Source organism: Bubalus bubalis, chromosome 17, assembly GCF_019923935.1.
Source record: "Bubalus bubalis isolate 160015118507 breed Murrah chromosome 17, NDDB_SH_1, whole genome shotgun sequence".
Taxonomy (NCBI): domain Eukaryota; kingdom Metazoa; phylum Chordata; class Mammalia; order Artiodactyla; family Bovidae; genus Bubalus; species Bubalus bubalis.
The window spans coordinates 65,380,279-65,397,769 of record NC_059173.1 but is presented as its reverse complement, the minus strand read 5'-3'; the positions used below and the strand labels follow the sequence as shown (position 1 = coordinate 65,397,769).

Here is a 17,491-nt window from a genome sequence, read left to right as displayed (position 1 = left end):
TTGTAAGTTCTAGGTTGAAGGAAATTGGGGGCATTATTGAGCTGGAATTTGTTACTTTTGTGAAAAACATTTTTGTGTCTCCTTCATCAACTAAATAGTAAATAGTAAAACTTTGCATTTGATTTTTTTTTTCTTTGTAATTGCAGAAGAAAAGCTGAAGTCATGCTTGGACATGGGTTGTTTTCATTGTTAGCTGAAAGACTCATGCTTCAGACAAATTTAATCACAATGACCACGTATAATGTCTTATTTGAGGTAGGAATGCAGTGAGCATTTAATCTTAACTCATTTTTAGCTAAAAATACCTATATAATTGAGTTGACTAATGTGTAGATGAAATAAAAGCATTTAGGTTTGATGTATGATTTTGAAACTAGTTATTTAAAGACACACTGCTATATCTTAATAAATCTGTTAGTCTGTGAGTTATTAAACAGTGTGGACATCTCTGCTTAAGTATTTTCTCCATTGTATTGACTATTTGATGTCTCATTTTATAATTACTTTAAAATAGGGTTATAATGTTGATTAGTGTTGTACTTAAAGTTCATTAATAGTAATAGTGATATAGTGATTATACTAATCCAATCTGGTGTTTCATTTCTGTAGATTCTCATAGAACAGATTTGCACTCAAGTGATACATAAACAACATCCAGATCCTGATTCCTCAGTAAAGATACAGAATCCTCGTATGTATTTAATATACTTTGTTTTTTGTTTTTCAAGCTTTATTGTTAAATAGCTGACATACAACGTTGTGTAATTTCAAGGAGTACAGTGTAATGAGTTGATACACCTTGTGAGATGATTACCACAGTAATGTTAGTAAGCACATCCATGGCTCTACATGGTTTTAATTTTTTGTGTTACACGTGGTGAATAGCCTTAGCAACTTTCAAACGCATAATGCAGTATTGTTATCTGCTGTCTCCAGGTTAAAGATTACATCCACGGAACTTATTCACCTTGTAACTGGAAGCTTCTAGTTTTTGAGCACCTTCACCCATTTCTCCCATTCCCTTCCTTTTAACTTGTTTTTTATAAGTACATTTTGTTACCAAATGGAAAGGCACTGAAGAACCTAAAGTTGATATTGTTGGAAACACATTGTTTAGATAACATTTCATTATAGACATTAATATAATAGTAGTTTTGTTTGTGTTGGATGTTGACTATAATTTCAAATTGACCTTAGGTCATGGGGAAATGTTTATATACAGATTTTCAAGAATTATATGCATAAGATCTATGTTCAGATTTTTGGTAAAGTTTTGACTGTACTATTTGTAACTTAGCCTGATAACAGGCTAAGTTACATAGACCATGAAGGTGGCTTTCTTTTTAAATTCCTGTCAAGTTAAGAATACGAAGTGTGGAATTGAAAAATATCTGTCTTCTTAATTGTTTAAGAACTTAGTCTTAGTTAATAATCTTTTCTTTTGATATTTAGAATTCTTAAGGACTTATAAAATGTGTACATTTCTCATCTTGCTTTTTAAGATTAGTGATATTAAAACAACTGGTTTGTGGAATTTATAAATTAAATTACTTTTTGTGTGGTGAGTTGTGTTCATGTTTTTGATACTGTTTCAGTACTGATTTTAAAAACACATGTCGTGTGTGTGTTTAATTTTTCTTAGCCTCCAAGTAATTGTGATATCATTATTTTATAGAGTAAAAAAGGAAAAAATACGTCAATTATATTGTTGTTGTTCATTTGCTCAGTCATGTCCAACTCTTTGCAACCCATGGACTGCACATGCCACCTTTCCTGTCCTTCACTATCTGCTGGAGCTTGCTCAGACTCATGTCCATCCAGTCGGTGATGCCATCCAACCATCTCATCCTCTGTCATCCCCTTCTCCTCCTGGCTTCAGTCTTCCCCAGCATCACGATCTTTTCTAATGAGCCGACCCTTCACATCAGGTGGCCAAAGTGTTGGAGTTTCAGCTTCAGTATCAGTCCTGCCAGTCAATTTTCAGGCTTGATTTCTTTTAGGTTGTATTAATCTGATCTGCTTGCTGTCCAGGGGATTCTCAAGAGTGTTTTACAGCACCGAAGTTTGAAAGCATCTGATCTTCAGCACTCGCCTTCTTTATGGTCTAGCTCTCATATCTATACATGACTACTGGAAAAACCATAGCTTTGACTATAAGGACGTTTGTTGGCAAAGTGGTGTCTTTGTTTTTTTAAAATGCTGTCTAGGTTGGTCATAGCTTTTCTTCCAAGGAGCAAGCGTCTTTTAATCTCATGGCTGCAGTCACCATCCACAGTGATTTTGGAGCCCAAAAAATAAAGTCTGTCACTGTTTCTTTTTTTTCCTTATCTATTTGCTTTGAAGTGATGGAATTGGATGCCATAATCTTTGTTTTTGAATGCTTAGTTTTATTTTATTTTATTTTTAAACTTTACAGTATCGTATTGGTTTTGCCGTATATCAACATGTTTAGTTTTAAGCCAGCTTTTTCACTCTCCTCTTTCACTTTCATCAAGAGACTCTTTAGTTCCTCTTCTGCCATAGTGGTGGTATCATCTGTATATCTAAGATTATTGATATTTCTTTTGGCAGTCTTGATTCTAGCTTGTGCTTCATCCAGCCTTGATAATATATATAATACAAAATATATTTTATGTAGTTATGGGAAAGATGACTTATTGAAGTAAGAACTTTAAATATATTGTCTGTGTAATATATTAGCAGAAAAGATAATCTGTACACTGTGGTATTTAAAAAATGGTATGTCTGCTTTTCAGTCTTAACAGCTAAGTGATTTTGGGGTGCATTAATTTATCCAAATGGGTAAATAATAGTATCTCTACAATCCGGATGATAATAGTATCTAGTTATCATTTTGTGAGGATTATATGTATTAATATCTGTATTTTCTAAAAAAGTATCTCACAGTAGTATATCCTCAAAGTTAGTGGATATTATTGTCATGGTAATCATTGTTCAGGTAGACTTTGTCATTAGAAGAATTCAGAAATTGTCATTAAGTTTATGATAAAGTATCTTTTATTTGATATTTTGAACTTTTTGCTTTAGAAACACCAAAAATCTTGGCCAATTGCAAGTTTAGAATTCCTCAATTTTTATTTGTGTAAAACTTGGGGATATTATTATTTGATCATTCTACTTTGATTTTTATATATTTTAAGCATTTCATTTCTTAAAATTTATAGTACAAATTTAGTCAATATTTAAGAGTATTACAGGAGCAGTTTTATTTATTGAGGGTTTTTAGTAGGTTTTAATTTAGTTTTCATATTTTTGTGTCTAATTTTACTTTTAGAATTATGGAAGAAAATCCTGATAGCTTCTAAAATTCACAATGATAAAGGATAAAGTATGTGCCTATTATACGTATTGTTGAAGAAGCTGAGAACTCTTTTTTTCTGAGATTTTGATTTTATATATATGTTTTGAGTATTTAAAAAAAATTTAAATATGTATATTTTAAGATCAACTTTATTATCTGGCAGAGATTATGGAGAGGTGTCAGCAGTCATTTAATTCATTTATAATTTAATTTGATTTACTACAAAGTTTTAAAATTTAAGTATTCTGTCTAATGATGAAAATAAAAAATTCCTTTCTTGTTTATATATGATTTCTAGTGAATGTTTTGCAGTCTTGTCCGCAGATAATTTTTTTATAATACAGAAGAGGATATTTTAGGTAGACATTTATGTCAGGGAAATAAAATTGAAATATACTGATGATCTTGCATCATGAATTTTTTGTAATGTTGTGGTTTTTACTAATTTATGAATTGTCTTACAGAGATACTAAAAGTAATTGCAACGCTACTTCGAAATTCTGTGCAGTGCCCAGAGAGCATGGAAGTTCGCAGAGCATTTCTTTCTGACATGATTAAACTTTTTAATAACAGTAGAGAGAATAGAAGGTAAGCAGGATCAGTTACCTTTTATTTGCAGTGTTCAAGTCTAGCTTTGAATAAGCCTATATTTTCTAGGACAAATTGCTTTAAATACTATGAAATGAACTTTCTGTATGCTTTTTCATGAAAGTAGTACAAGTAATATACCATACAGTTATTTGAACTTTCAATACCTCATTGTTTTTGATTGTTTTGTATACATAATAAAGCTGGTTGTTTTGTTCATTTTGTTTTAAAGTTTTACGTTTTTGGAATTCTTTCAGCTGATTTACTTTTTAAATAATTCAGTGTCCTCTTAATATTTTCAGGAGTTTGCTACAGTGTTCTGTGTGGCAAGAGTGGATGCTTTCTCTCTGCTATTTTAATCCTAAGAATTCAGATGAACAAAAGATAACAGAAATGGTATATGCCATATTCCGAATCCTACTTTACCATGCAATCAAATATGAGTGGGGTGGCTGGCGTGTGTGGGTAGACACTTTATCAATCACACATTCAAAGGTAAGTTTTTTTAAATGACAGTATATTTTAGAATTTTAAATGTTTGTAATTTTGATTCTCTAACAAAATTTTATATAGTTAAAATGAAGTCAAAAAGGCAGATTACACTTTGGAAGTGTAGTGAACAACTGAAACAAGGAATAACTAATAAGAAAGAGACTATTTCTAAGTTCCTCAGAATCAGAATAGGTTTTTTTTTTTTTTTTAATGTCATTGTTATGTGTGCTTAGTAAGGTGAAACCTTGTAACACAGCATAGGAATTTGTATTTTCTTATTTTCTTTCTTTTTAAAATTTTTATTATAATTTTTTTTTACTTTATCATATTGTATTGGTCTAGCCATACATCAACATGAATCCACCACGGGTGTACACGTGTTCCCAATCCTGAACCCCACTCCCACCTCCCTCCCCATACCATTTTCAAGTAGCCATTTTCAAGATACAGTTTTCCGAATTTTACAGGACTTTAAACCTTTTTGAACACAAGGTGGCGCACAATATTCAAAGATGAGAATTACTTTAGTAATATAAGGTGGTTGAGTAAACAAAAAGCTCTGGCTAATTTTGCTTTTGCTCGTATGTTATATTCTGTTAAAAAATTTGTTTGGAAATCTACTAGTCTGTCTTAAAATAAAAACACCTTAATCCAGTGTTACTCATTTATATATAGCTTTTGTTTAAAAATATCAATGAAATGTCCTAGATATATAAAAAGTTAGAAGGAGTAAGGTACCTACCATGTTTATGAAAGTGGGTTCTCCATCCCAGTTGCTTTGTCTACCATTTTCAGCCCCTCTTCTCTCCCCCTCACCTGAATTTGGGGCTTTCATTATTTCTGTGTCTTATGTGTATTTTTAATTACACACACGCATACCACACTGGATAATTTTATTTTTCAAATATGTACTTAATATAGATAATGGTGTTGTATGAAATGCATTTTTTGATAACTTGCTGTTTTTACTTATCACTCTTTGAGACCCATTCATAATGACCAGGGTCGTCGTGTCCTTTTTCTCAGTTGTGTGTATTCCACGGTATAACTGCATCTGTTTATCATTTTGATGAGAACTTTTGATATATTTTGTATACATGAGAAAGTTTCTTTCTAGAATTGGAATTGCTAATTTGTAAGATGCAGATGTGGAACATTACAAGATTTACAATTCTTTTCCAAAGTAGTATATCAGTTTATATTCTTGCCAGTGATGTATAAATACTCATGTCTTCATATCACCTTATCACTTGTTATGGCTGGAGTTTAAAAAATTCCAAATATGATGAATTTTAAATGCTGCGTTTCCCTAATTTTAATTTGCACTTTTTTTGTTTTGTGGAAGTTCTTCATATATTCTTGGTCTTAATCCTTTGCTACCTATATTATTTATGAATGTCTTCTGTCAATTTGTTGCTTTTCTTGTTATGTTTGGAGTTTTATGTTTGTGTCTTCTGAGGAAATTTTAAATTTCAAATAATATTCAGTTAAATATTCAAATGAAAATTCAGTTAAATTTATTAGCTTTTATTATGCTTTATATATCTTATTTAGGAACTGTACATATATCCAGAAGTAATATAATTAGCAAATATTAATATTATAAATTGACTAGAAGGATAAAGAAAAGAAGTGATAAATTTAGTATATCTCTATTTTTAATTAAAAAATTTTTTTTGGTGTGTAGTAACTTTAATAATTATTTATTTGTATTTGGCTGCATCAGGTCTTAGTTGCCGCATGCAGGATCTCCTTCTGTCATGTAGGATCTTCCCGTGTGGTGCATGGGCTCTGTAGTTGCGGTGCGTGGGCTTAGTTGCTCTGCGGCTTGTGGGATCTTAGTTCCCTAATCAGGGATTGAACCTGCATCCCCTGTACTGCAAGGCGGATTCTTTACCATTGGACCACCAGGGAAGTCCCTGGTATATCTTTAAATGTTTTATTTTATTGACTATCATAGTTACTGCTCTGGAATATTTTGCCCATCTATTGGAATATGGGCTTCTCTCATACCTCAGTTGGTAAAGAATCTGCCTGCAATGCTGGAGACCTGGGTTCAATTCCTGGGTTGGGAAGGTCCCCTGGAGAAGGAAATGGCAACCCACTCCAGTATTCTTGCCTGGAGAATCCCATGGACAGAGGAGCCTGGCAGGTTACAGTCCATAGTGTCTCAAAGAGTTGGGCACGACTTAGCGTCCAAACCACACTGGAATATGTTGTCATTTCTTAAATATATGTTCTTGAGTGTTTGGATAACTTCAGCTATTTGAAGTTCTTAGAAGTTATTATTAATTCTGTTTCCTCCCTCTTAAATGAGAGAAAGATGTGTTGCTATAGTAAGGATTTACAAAAGTATCTTAGATTACGCCACAATCTTGTGAATAATCCAGTGCTAAATGAGGCAAAGATGTGATTTTCAAAAATGGCTTTGTTTTAGTCTCTGCATTTTTAAGCTAATCAGTTTAGTCAAAGGCAGTCTTCAAAGAATTGTGGCCTAAGGGCCAAATCTGGCCTGACCTGTTTCTGTCAATAAATTTTTATTGAAACACAGCCATTTGCATTTATTTATGTATTTTGTATGACTGCTTCCATGCTCCAAGTATTGAGTATTTGTGACAGAGACTTTTTTTGCCCCCATGCCTAAAATATTCGCTATTTGGCACTTTACAGAAACGCTTTGCCACCTCTTCTGAGTTGTTTCAGTTTGTGCTGGTACCCCGCTATTCTGATGTCTGTCGTAGAGAGCTGTCGCAGTCTGGTCTGATTTTCTCCTAGCAGTGTTTTGCCCGTTACTACTTCATGAGAAAAATAGGGAAAAAAGTTTAGATCTCACCTAATTTGGATTGGATTTCAAATCTATCTGGGAGAATTCTCGTTTAGGAAAGTGCGCTGTGAATTAGATTTTAATAATTTTATGCCTATTCCCTGTTAATTCAGCACTTTTGTATACACTTTAGTTTGTCATGGCCTTAGGAAGAATGGCTAAAGGAATGTAATCTTTAGAGCAGTAATTCTTGAAGTACTATCTGAAGACCTTGGGAGCCCAGGAGACCATTTCAGGGAGTGGAGGGGTCCACCTTTTCTAGCTACATATCTAGTTAGAAGGTGGATTTTTCTTCATGTACTGCAATCAAAACAATATAATGCAACAGACTGAATACAAAAGCAGATATTAGAGTGTAGGTATCTTTTATTATGCCAGAATGAAAGAGGTTTGCAAAAATAATAGCAAATGAAATTTGTGAAATAATAGCACTCTTCTCATTTTTATTATTGCTTTGAAAAATGCCATCTATATTAATATTTTCAAAAGAAATCAATATTTGTAAAATTTCTTAGCTTTAATTTCTAATGTGGTAATTAGTAATAGGGGCTTCCCTCATGGCTTAGCTGGTAAAGAATCTGCCTGCAATGTGGGAGATCTGGCTTTGATCCCTGGTTTGGAAAGTTCCCCTGGAGAAGGGAAAGGCTACCCACTCCAGCTTTGTGGCCTGGAGAATTCCATGGACTGGAGAATTCCTGGAGAATTTAGTCCGTTGGGGTCACAGAGAGTTGGACAGAACTGAAGACATACCCCATATAAATAAATACTTTGGATCCTGAGACCAAAATGCTTGAGAAGTGCCAAATCATTGACTGTTTAGGGCCAGTAGCCTAGTCTCTTAATTATTTTCTATCCACAAACAAAAGGGGTGGAATAGAAGATATCTGCGACACCTTAGCTTTTGAGTTAAATATTTATGTCCAGTCACCGGTCTATTTGTGTGAGTAATGAAGATAACATGGACTTTGCAGATAGGCTGGTCCTGGGTTTGAATTCTGATTTATAGTAATTTATAGTTTGTAAACTCAGGAAAGTTTCTAAAATTTCTTAACCACCAGTGTTAATCTAGAAATGGTAAAAGTGGTAATTAATGTGTTTATCTGACTTTAGGAGTTAATGAGTGAAATCACAGCAAATGAAATTAAATGACTGTTTGCCTTTGTTATAGGTCTATCATTCCTCCTGTTAATCCTTTTGTGCTGACTCTTAATGCTAGCTTATTAGTTATGCCCTTATCACTTCATATTTGATATAAATACACATTTTTAAAAATTTTCTTTTCAAATGAGTTAATTACATCCAAAATAATTTGTGTGGCATATATGCTATGAAGTGTTATAAAGGAAGAATTGTGACTACCCGACTTAAAAACATGTTGCATGGTTCAACCTTTCCAACCCCCACCTGTCCTCATTTCCTTTTTGAAAAGTTAAAAAAAAAATGTATTCCTAAATAACATAACCTCTTATATTGCCTATTTTTATATTTTATGAAAGTGACATTGTACTGTGTGAACTCTTCTGTTACTTATTTTTCTCATCAAACCTTTTGTTTCTAAGAATCTTTTTTATTCTTAATAAATACATAAATTTAAAAAAAGAATTAATCAGAGTCATTAGCGTGGGAGAGAGTTGATTGAAGCCAGGGATGGGCAATCGTTGGGCCAAATCTTGCTCATTGGGTGCTTTTGTAAATAAAGTTTGATTGGAACATACAGAAAAACCTTTTTTATTCTTACATATAGCTTTCTTTCATTCATTTTCACTGCTGTGAATAAGTCAGGTGCTCAAAGGCAAAGGCTTTAATAGAGGTGTCATTTTCAAGCTTCATGTAACTGTTGTTCACAGTAAGAAGTCTATTGGGATGAGTTATATGTGTTTACATACATGTGCGCACATGTTCATCTATTCCCCCACGCCTGAAACAGAGCTGGATGCTATGAGACAGTGTTTACTCTTACTAAATGTTGGTATGGAGTGATAAACTCTTATATTTAAAGTTTTTGATGATGGGAATTCCTTAGTTGTCCTGGAGTTAGGACTCGGTGCTTTCATTGCTGGTCGTGAAATCCCTGTTCAATCCCTGGTCCGAGAACTAAGATCCTGACGCTGTGCGGTGGAACCCCTCCTCCACCCCGCCTCCCCACCCGCCGGGCAAAAATGCTGATGACGCCTCAGTAAATTGATTCCATGATCCACCAAAAGCTCTGCTCTAGGACTTATTAGTAGGAATAGAGTTGCTTTATCTTCTAACTTTTGATGCTGTCATAAGTAATTTCTATCCTCTAACTTTTGATGCTGTTAGATTTCTTATTTTTGCAGGGTTTTGTCTTTTCCCTGCTTTGAAATTTTTCTCTTTCTTAATGACTTGTAGTAATTTATACATGTCTGAGTTACTTCTCCTGTGGATAGTTCTAATGGTCAGTGGCCTGAGGTGTTTGTTATTTTCCTCTAGGTTTATTGTTCTCAAAATAACTTGTTTAAAAATAATGTTATTCCCCTCCATCAGCACTGTCCTAATCTTAGAAAAGCAAATGATTTCTACCTAATTTTTTACTATTTCCCATGAAAAAAGCATTTCCTACCTCATCTTACTCTGTTCACTTGAGAAAAATATCTCCTCTGACTGTACTGGTTCTACTCACTTTAAAATATATCAAGCTTTCTTAGGTCTCCATTTTTGTTTACTTGTGGCATGAACTTTGTGCTCCTTTGTACTTAACAAAATCCTTTATATGTTTAAGGATGTAAAGCTAGCTAAAATTAGAGATACCAAGGGAACATTTCATGCAAAGATGGGCACAATAAAGGACAGAAATGGTATGGACCTAACAGAAGCAGAAGACATTAAGAAGAACTGATAAGAATACACAGAAGAACTGTACAAAAAAGATCTTTATGAGCCAGATAATCACGATGGTGTGATCACTCACCTAGAGCCAGACATCCTGGAATGCGAAGTCAAATGGGCCTCAGGAAGCATCACTAGGAACAAAGCTAGTTGAGGTGATGGAATTCCAGCTGAGATATTTCAAATCCTAAAAGATGATGCTGTGAAAGTGCTGCACTCAATATGCCAGCAAATTTGGAAAACTCCCTAGTGGTACAGAACTGGAAAAGGTCAGTTTTCATTCCAATCCCAAAGAAAGGCAATGCCAAAGAATGCTCAAACTACCGCACAATTGCACTCATCTCACATGCTAGTAAAGTAATGCTCAAAATTCTCCAAGCTAGACTTCAGCAGTACATGAATTGAGAGCTTCCAGATGTTCAAGCTGGATTTAGAAAAAGCAGAGGAACCAGAGATCAAATTGCCAACATCCACTGGATCATCGAAAAAGCAAGAGAGTTCCAGAAAAACATCTGCTTCATTGACTACGCCAAAGCCTTTGACTGTGTGGATCACAGCAAACTGGAAAATTCTTCAAGAGATAGGAATACCAGACTATGTTACCTGCCTCCTGAGAAACCTGTATGCAGGGCAAGAAACTACAGTTAGAACCAGACTTGGAACAAGAGACTGGTTCCAAATTGGGAAAGGAGTACATGACAACTGTATATTGTCACCCTGCTTGTTTAATTTAATATGCAGAGTACATCGTGCAAAATACTGGACTGGATGAAGCACAAGCTGGACTCAAGATTGCAGGGAAAAGTATCAATAACCTCAGATATGCAGATGACACCACCCTAATAGCAGAATGCGAAGAGGAACTAAAGAGCCTCTTGATGAAAGTGAAAGAGGAGAGTGAAAAAACTGGCTTGAAATTCAGCATTCAATAAATGAAGATCGTGGCATCCGGTCCCATTACTTCAATGCAAATGGATGGGATAACAATGGAAACAGTGATAGACTTTATTTTCTTGGGTTCCAAAATCACTGCAGATGGTGATTGCAGCCATGAAATTAAAAGACGCTTCTTGGAAGAAAAGATTTGATGATCTAGATAGCATATTAAAAAGCAGAGATATTACTTTGTCAACAAAGTAATCTAGTAATCAAAGTAGTCTAGTCAAGGCTGTGCTTTTTCCAGTAGTCATGTATGGATGTGAGAGTTGGACCATAAAGAAAGCTGAGCATGAAGAATTGATGCTTTTGAACTGTGGTGTTGAAGACTCTTGAGAGTCCCTTGGACTGCAAAGGGGTCAAACCAGTCAATCCTAAAGGAAAGCCGTCATGTATATTCATTGCAAGGATGATGCTGAAACTCCAATAGTTTGGCCATCTGATGGGAAGGGCTGGCTTATTAAAAAAGACCCTGATGCTGGGAAAGATTGAAGGCAGGAGGAGAAGGGGATGACAGGATGAGATGGTTGGAGGGCATCACTGACTTGATGGACATGAGTTTGAGCAAGCTCCTGGAGTTGGTGATGGACGGGGAATCCTGGGGTGCTGCAGTTCATGTGGTCGCCAAGAGTCGGACATGACTGAGCAACTGAACTGAAATGAACTGAAATCACTATTATGATAATTTTTTGTACTCCTCAGCCATGCTGCTGTGTGTGAATTCACAGCACTTAATTTTCTCTTCGTATCTTAAGTCTCTCTTTTCCTTCGTCCTCCCACTGCTTCCCATCCCTCTTGTTTTTCCTCTGTTCTCTTCTCCCCTCTCCCCTCTCCCCCTACTTCTTCCTTCTTCTCTCCCTTCTCACTCCCTCTTCCCCTCCGTCCCCAGTCTCCATGTAGTCACCCTGCACACCCTGCGTCGGTGTGGGCTTCTCGTGCGGTCTGTGTTGCTCTCCATCACGGCTCAGCTTTCTTGCTCCCTCTTTGCTTGTGTCTTTTTTTCTTTTAGCCACCGTCTCCTGTTTCTCCTATCCCTCTTTTTCTCTGTTCTTCCCTCCAGTGTTCCTCTAGACATTCTGTACCATGTGCCTTCTCCCTCCCCCCAACCTCCTCCTCTCTGTCTCTGTTTGTTTTGTCTCTGCTCCCCCTCTTCTCCCTTGTCTTTCAGTCAGCCCTTCCCTGGGCTCTCTTACTCATCTTCAGTCACTGCGTCTGGGTCTTACTCCAGTTGGCACCTTCTTTTCTTCCCCTTTCTGCCTTTATCTTTCTTCTTTTGTTCTTTCCACTCCCCACCTTTGTTTTTCGTCTTTGTTTAGTTGAGTACTTGCAGGTAGAAGAGATCTTATCCTGAAAGAAGTTCCTTTCCAATATAGGAGGTTATACAAGCACTGAGAGAGTAAGGCAGGAAGGAGTCAGTGTCACAGAAAAGACATTCAGATTGAAATGAGCAGGGCTTTGAGCTGTTTGTAGTTCAGATGTCATTGGACCACCACCTTGTGCTGTGCTGTGCTTAGTCCCTCAGTCACATCCAGCTCTTTACGACCCTGTGTACTGTAGGCTGCTGGCCTCCTTTGTCCAGTTAATTCTCTAGGCAAGGATACCAGAGTGGGTTGCCATTTCCTTCTCCGGGGATCTCCCTGACTAGGGATCAAACCTCAATCTTCTGCATTGCAGGTAGATTCTTTACCTTCTGAGCCAGCAGGGAATCCTAACTACAGCCTTGAAGAATGATAAATAACATTTGGGTGTGTAGAGATAGGGGTGATGAGAATCACTTGTGGAGGAATTGGCATAAGCAAAAATACCGAGGTGATTTCCCTGAGGGAAAAGCATGGGAATTGTTTGCTCTGCTGAGACTGTGTAACGTACATGAAGAAGAGCAGTAATGAGTCAGATAGGAAATGTAGACTGGCGTTTAATCATGTATGATCCTGTAATAGCCCTCATGTTGTATTGTTGGTTAAAAGTGACTGTTAATTGAAAGCCCGCATCAGCAGGGATGAAAGGTTTTATACTCTTGCTATCTCCCTAACTGAGCGTAGTGCTGAGAACTTGGCAGCTTGTGCTGAATATTTGTTTAGGAAGAAGGAGGAAACGCACCACCACTGTGTGTGTGAGTCGCCCGATCCAGTCCAACCCTTTGTGACCCCCTGGACTGTAGCCCGCCGGGCTCCCCCGTCCATGGGATTCTCCAGGCACGAATACTGGAGTGGGTTGCCATTCCTTCTCCCGGGGATCTTCCTGACCCAGGGATCGAACCTAAGTCGTCCTGCATTGCAGGCAGATTCTATACCAACTGAGCCACCCGGGAAGCTGAGCCATTGATTACATCATCATGTGGCATCATGCTGCCCTGTGTGTACCTTGGCACCTCAGTCTTTTCTTATCAGTGATCCAGGAAATAGCCGTAGCCGCTGACTTTAAAGCAGTACCTACAAACACACAGTATGTTTTAGGGATCGTCTCATTAGAGTAACTTGGGATGTGCATCTTACTACCGTTTCCGGGACGCCCCCCTCAGAATCTCAGTCTGAATCTTGTGGGATGTTTCTAGAAATCCATATTTAAAATAAGCCCTTTTTACGTACTTTAAATTTTTAGGGCCCCTCAAACTGTACAAGGAATTAGTTTTACTTACTTCAATATTCTCTCCTTCTCTCTTTTAAACTAAGATGTTAATATAATATACTCTCTAGAAAGTATCATGAAGACAGACTAATTCTATGTAAATTAAATATAGACCCCAGTTAAGACCCCTTAATACATTCTTTTTATCATAAAGGAAAATATATTTTTTATTTCTTGGAGCATATTTTAAGACATAGAAAATGTTAAAAGAAGAAATATAAGCTACTTTTCTTATGTAGTGTCTGAAATCAGTGTTTTTTAGACTCAAATTTATACACAAACCCAAAGCAGACTTTGTTTTCTGTGTGTATTAAATATGTATATTTAATTAGTTCATATTTTTCTTTACTCCAGTGACTTACGGCTTTAAATAGATTGTAAAACCTTTGTAAAGAAAATAGTGACATTCTAGGAAGGTCTTTTTTGCCTACTTTGAGTCAAGAACCAGTCTTGGACTAAAGTTTCAGAATTATAGTTATAAAATGGAAAAAATCCTGATTATTTCAGAGTAGTTTTATCTGAGTAAAACTGCACCTGACCCTTTTTGCTGTGGAAGTGTATTTCAGAAGATAAGTGCTCAAGCTTTACTTTTTGAGGCTGAAAAGAAAAATTTAAAGTTACAAGTTGCTTCTTGTGGTTTTTCACCTTTAATGTTTCATAAATGTCTTTCAGTTTTATTTCTTTGTATGATTTTTTTTTCATTTATGAAAAAGCTTTTCTCTTTTGTAAGTCTGATGTAAAGTGATTTATTTGAATGTAGCTATGTTAATGTGTTTGGAATCATAAATCCTGGTATCTATTTTTAAATTAAAATGGAAAGCTTATACTCGAACGCTCTTCAAATCAATATTTAATAAAGTTTAGGACAGAGCTGAAGTGATTCAGTAAGTAGGTGAACAATTTGTAGCATGCTGATAAAAATTCTGCTGAAATTATTGGAATCAAAAATTTTTCTTTGCAGATATTAGTTGTAAAGGTTTATAAATATTTTTGTGCATATAATACTGAAGAGATGCATATTTTTTCCTTTTTACAGCCATTTAAAATCTCTGTTACACAAATTTATAACTTGGTTCTTCATAAAGAACTGGTGTGTAAAAAACTAATGTTGCAGACTTGTATAGCTTTTGCAGTTACATCAGGATACATGTAGCTGCTATAAAAAGCCAAAGAAACTCAATTGCAATTTTATTGTCCAGTTTGATAGATATCCTGCCACCTCTGTAGCAGGGAAGCTGTTTGTCACTGTGTCCCTCCCCTCTAACAGCTGAACTACGTTTTAGAAGCAGTAATGGGCTCTCCTGGAGTCTTTGGAGTATGTTGGTTACCTTGGTCTCAGGTTTCAAGTGTGTATCAGTAACTTTTGTAATTTTATTATTTTTTTGTATTTTCTAGGTTTTTATTATTTATCTTCTTTTTTTTTATGCTTCAAATTGAACATTATCTTGAGTAATTAAATATTGTTTGCACTTGGTATGCCAAAATGCTTCTACTCTTTAGTTGAAATCTAGATTAAGGTCTTAATATATTCTGAATTATGATGAAATGGCTTAAACATAAATGTCAATTGTTTTATAAAAGAAGAATATATAACAGTTTAGGTTGGGTAAAAAGCAGGTAGAAATCACTTTTGTTAAAATTCTCTAAGTGGTTTCTTAAAAGTATATTTAAAAGTTACAAGATATGAACTGGCATATATAAATATACATATGTTTGTATGTGTGAGCTTATGGTGGCTATATAATAAAATTAAGAATTACAAGGCGTTCCCAGGCTGTTCAGTGGTTAGGGCTTTATGCTTCCACTGCAGGGGACACAGATTTGATCAGGGAACGAAGATCTCACGTGCTGCATGGCTTGCCAAAAAAAACCCCCCAAAATTGCGTATTCTTTTATGATTTCAAGAGTTACAAAATTTCCATATTTCATGATTGTATGCATTTATATTTAATTGCTAAAGTATTTGTTGGCTTTAAGTTTTTTTTGAACAGATACTAGTTTGTTTGTTTTTTTTTTTTTGCAATTTTAAATTAATATGTGCTCATTGTTGGGAATGTGCAACCTAGTACAAAATATAAACACAAAATCCTGAAATTACCTGTTATCCCGTCACCTGCATATGGGTTAAGTGCAAGACTTTCTAGTCTTCTGTTCTTTACATAAGTAACACACAGACATATATAATTATTCTCTTGCAAAAATATCATATTTATATTTTGCAGCATTATTTCAATTAGTGATGTACTTCTTACATGAATTTTAGTGCCTGCATATTGTCAGGTGTATGTATATTGCATCATATTATGGAGAAGTAAAGTTAAGAACAAAAGCTGTAGCTCTGATATAAAGTCTGAATACTATCAGACCACTTGAAATTCTAGGAAGGAGTGATTGAGTAAATGATTCAAGTTTACTTGTCATGTTCTGGCCTTCTCCAGATTTTATTTGGAAAAACTGGTGGAGGTGATTTTTTTAAATCTGTTGAGTTGTATTACAGTGTATTGCACTGTGGTTTAATTTTCCTTTGTCTTTGAGCAGTGATGAGTCTGCTCCTATATACACACACACACACACACACACACACACACATATATATATATGTCTTATTTTGTAGGATGAATTCCTAAAACGCCAGAAGGAGTTTGCATGTTTTAAAAAGATATTGCTAAGTTGCTATGTAAAAAATTGTGTATCGATTTGTATTCTAACTTTACATGGGAGTGCTTGTCTAGACTGTTCTTAAGAAAATAAAATTGGTCAAGATGAATTTTTAAAATTTAACTTTATTTACTTTTAATTGGAGGATAATTGCTTTATAATACTGTGTTGGTTTCTGCTATATATTTGCATGAATCAGCCGTTAGTAAATTATTGTGATATTATTTTATGTCACTGTGCTTCCTGTCTTCATGCATCTAAAATGAGGGTTATACTACCTGTCTGTTTAGGATTGCTTTGAAGATTGTCTCAATATTTGCCAGATGCTTAAATCAGTAAATAAGAAGCATCCTGTGTATCTCAACTATTATGCAAGTATTTTAAACCATATATGGTATTGCACACTAAAATGAGCTTAATTTAGTATTTATTACGTGTATGTTTTCAGGCATGTTGTGGAGTGGGGAACAATTATTGATTAGATGAAAATTTTCATACTTTAAGGCAGTTGGAGGGAAGAAAATTTCTTTAAATTTCTTTTAAATTAATTAAAGAATGTTAGATGTTAAGTTAATTAAGAATGTTTTCCATGTGTTAGTATGATATTTATAGAGATTAAGAGAATACTGATCGTTTGGAAAGTTTCTCTTTAAATTGCATCCTCACTTGGTGTTAATAAGAAAGTGTTGTTCAAAAGTCATTTTATGAAAGAGTGAGGCTTCTTTTTATGTTTACTAGTATTGCTTACTTAAGATGGTGAACTTTAGACCAAAAGTTGCAACTTTTATGTAACATCTGAATATTAGACCAATTAAAATTCTAGGAAGAAATAACTGAGTGAATTAATTTGCTTTTCATATTATGGGTTTCTCAAAAACTCTGTTCAGAAAAATTGGTGGAAATAATTTTTTAAAAAATATATTGAAATTAATTTAAAATATACACAGACATGCACACATACATGTAGTTGAAAAGATCCAGAGTCAGTAATAGTTAAAGCAGTAAAATCAGATTTTATTCAGGAACTCTTGTAATAGGGAGAAAAATCCTGAGTATAGAGCTCAGCTCAACTCTGAATACAAGGAGAAGTCTTGGTTTTATAGCTAAGGAGCAGAGTAGAAGGGAGGAAGGTCCTCAGTGAATGGAAAATAAACAAGAGGAGCCATCTGGGTTGCCAAATTCTAGTTAACCAG

At 35.1% G+C, this 17,491-nt stretch overlaps 1 protein-coding gene across 7 annotated transcripts in view; it reads left to right on the top strand.

Moving 5' to 3' along the window:
* The window catches only part of LRBA (LPS responsive beige-like anchor protein), a 747,585-nt gene that overhangs the window by 139,562 nt on the left and 590,532 nt on the right, over positions 1–17,491 (top strand). For all 7 annotated transcript variants that reach the window (XM_025267094.3, XM_044930515.2, XM_025267095.3 and 4 more), the window contains 4 exons: positions 147–255; positions 610–691; positions 3,787–3,910; positions 4,213–4,405. In XM_025267094.3, the coding sequence (XP_025122879.2) occupies positions 147–255; positions 610–691; positions 3,787–3,910; positions 4,213–4,405 (508 nt within the window). The remainder of the gene's footprint in view (positions 1–146; positions 256–609; positions 692–3,786; positions 3,911–4,212; positions 4,406–17,491) is intronic.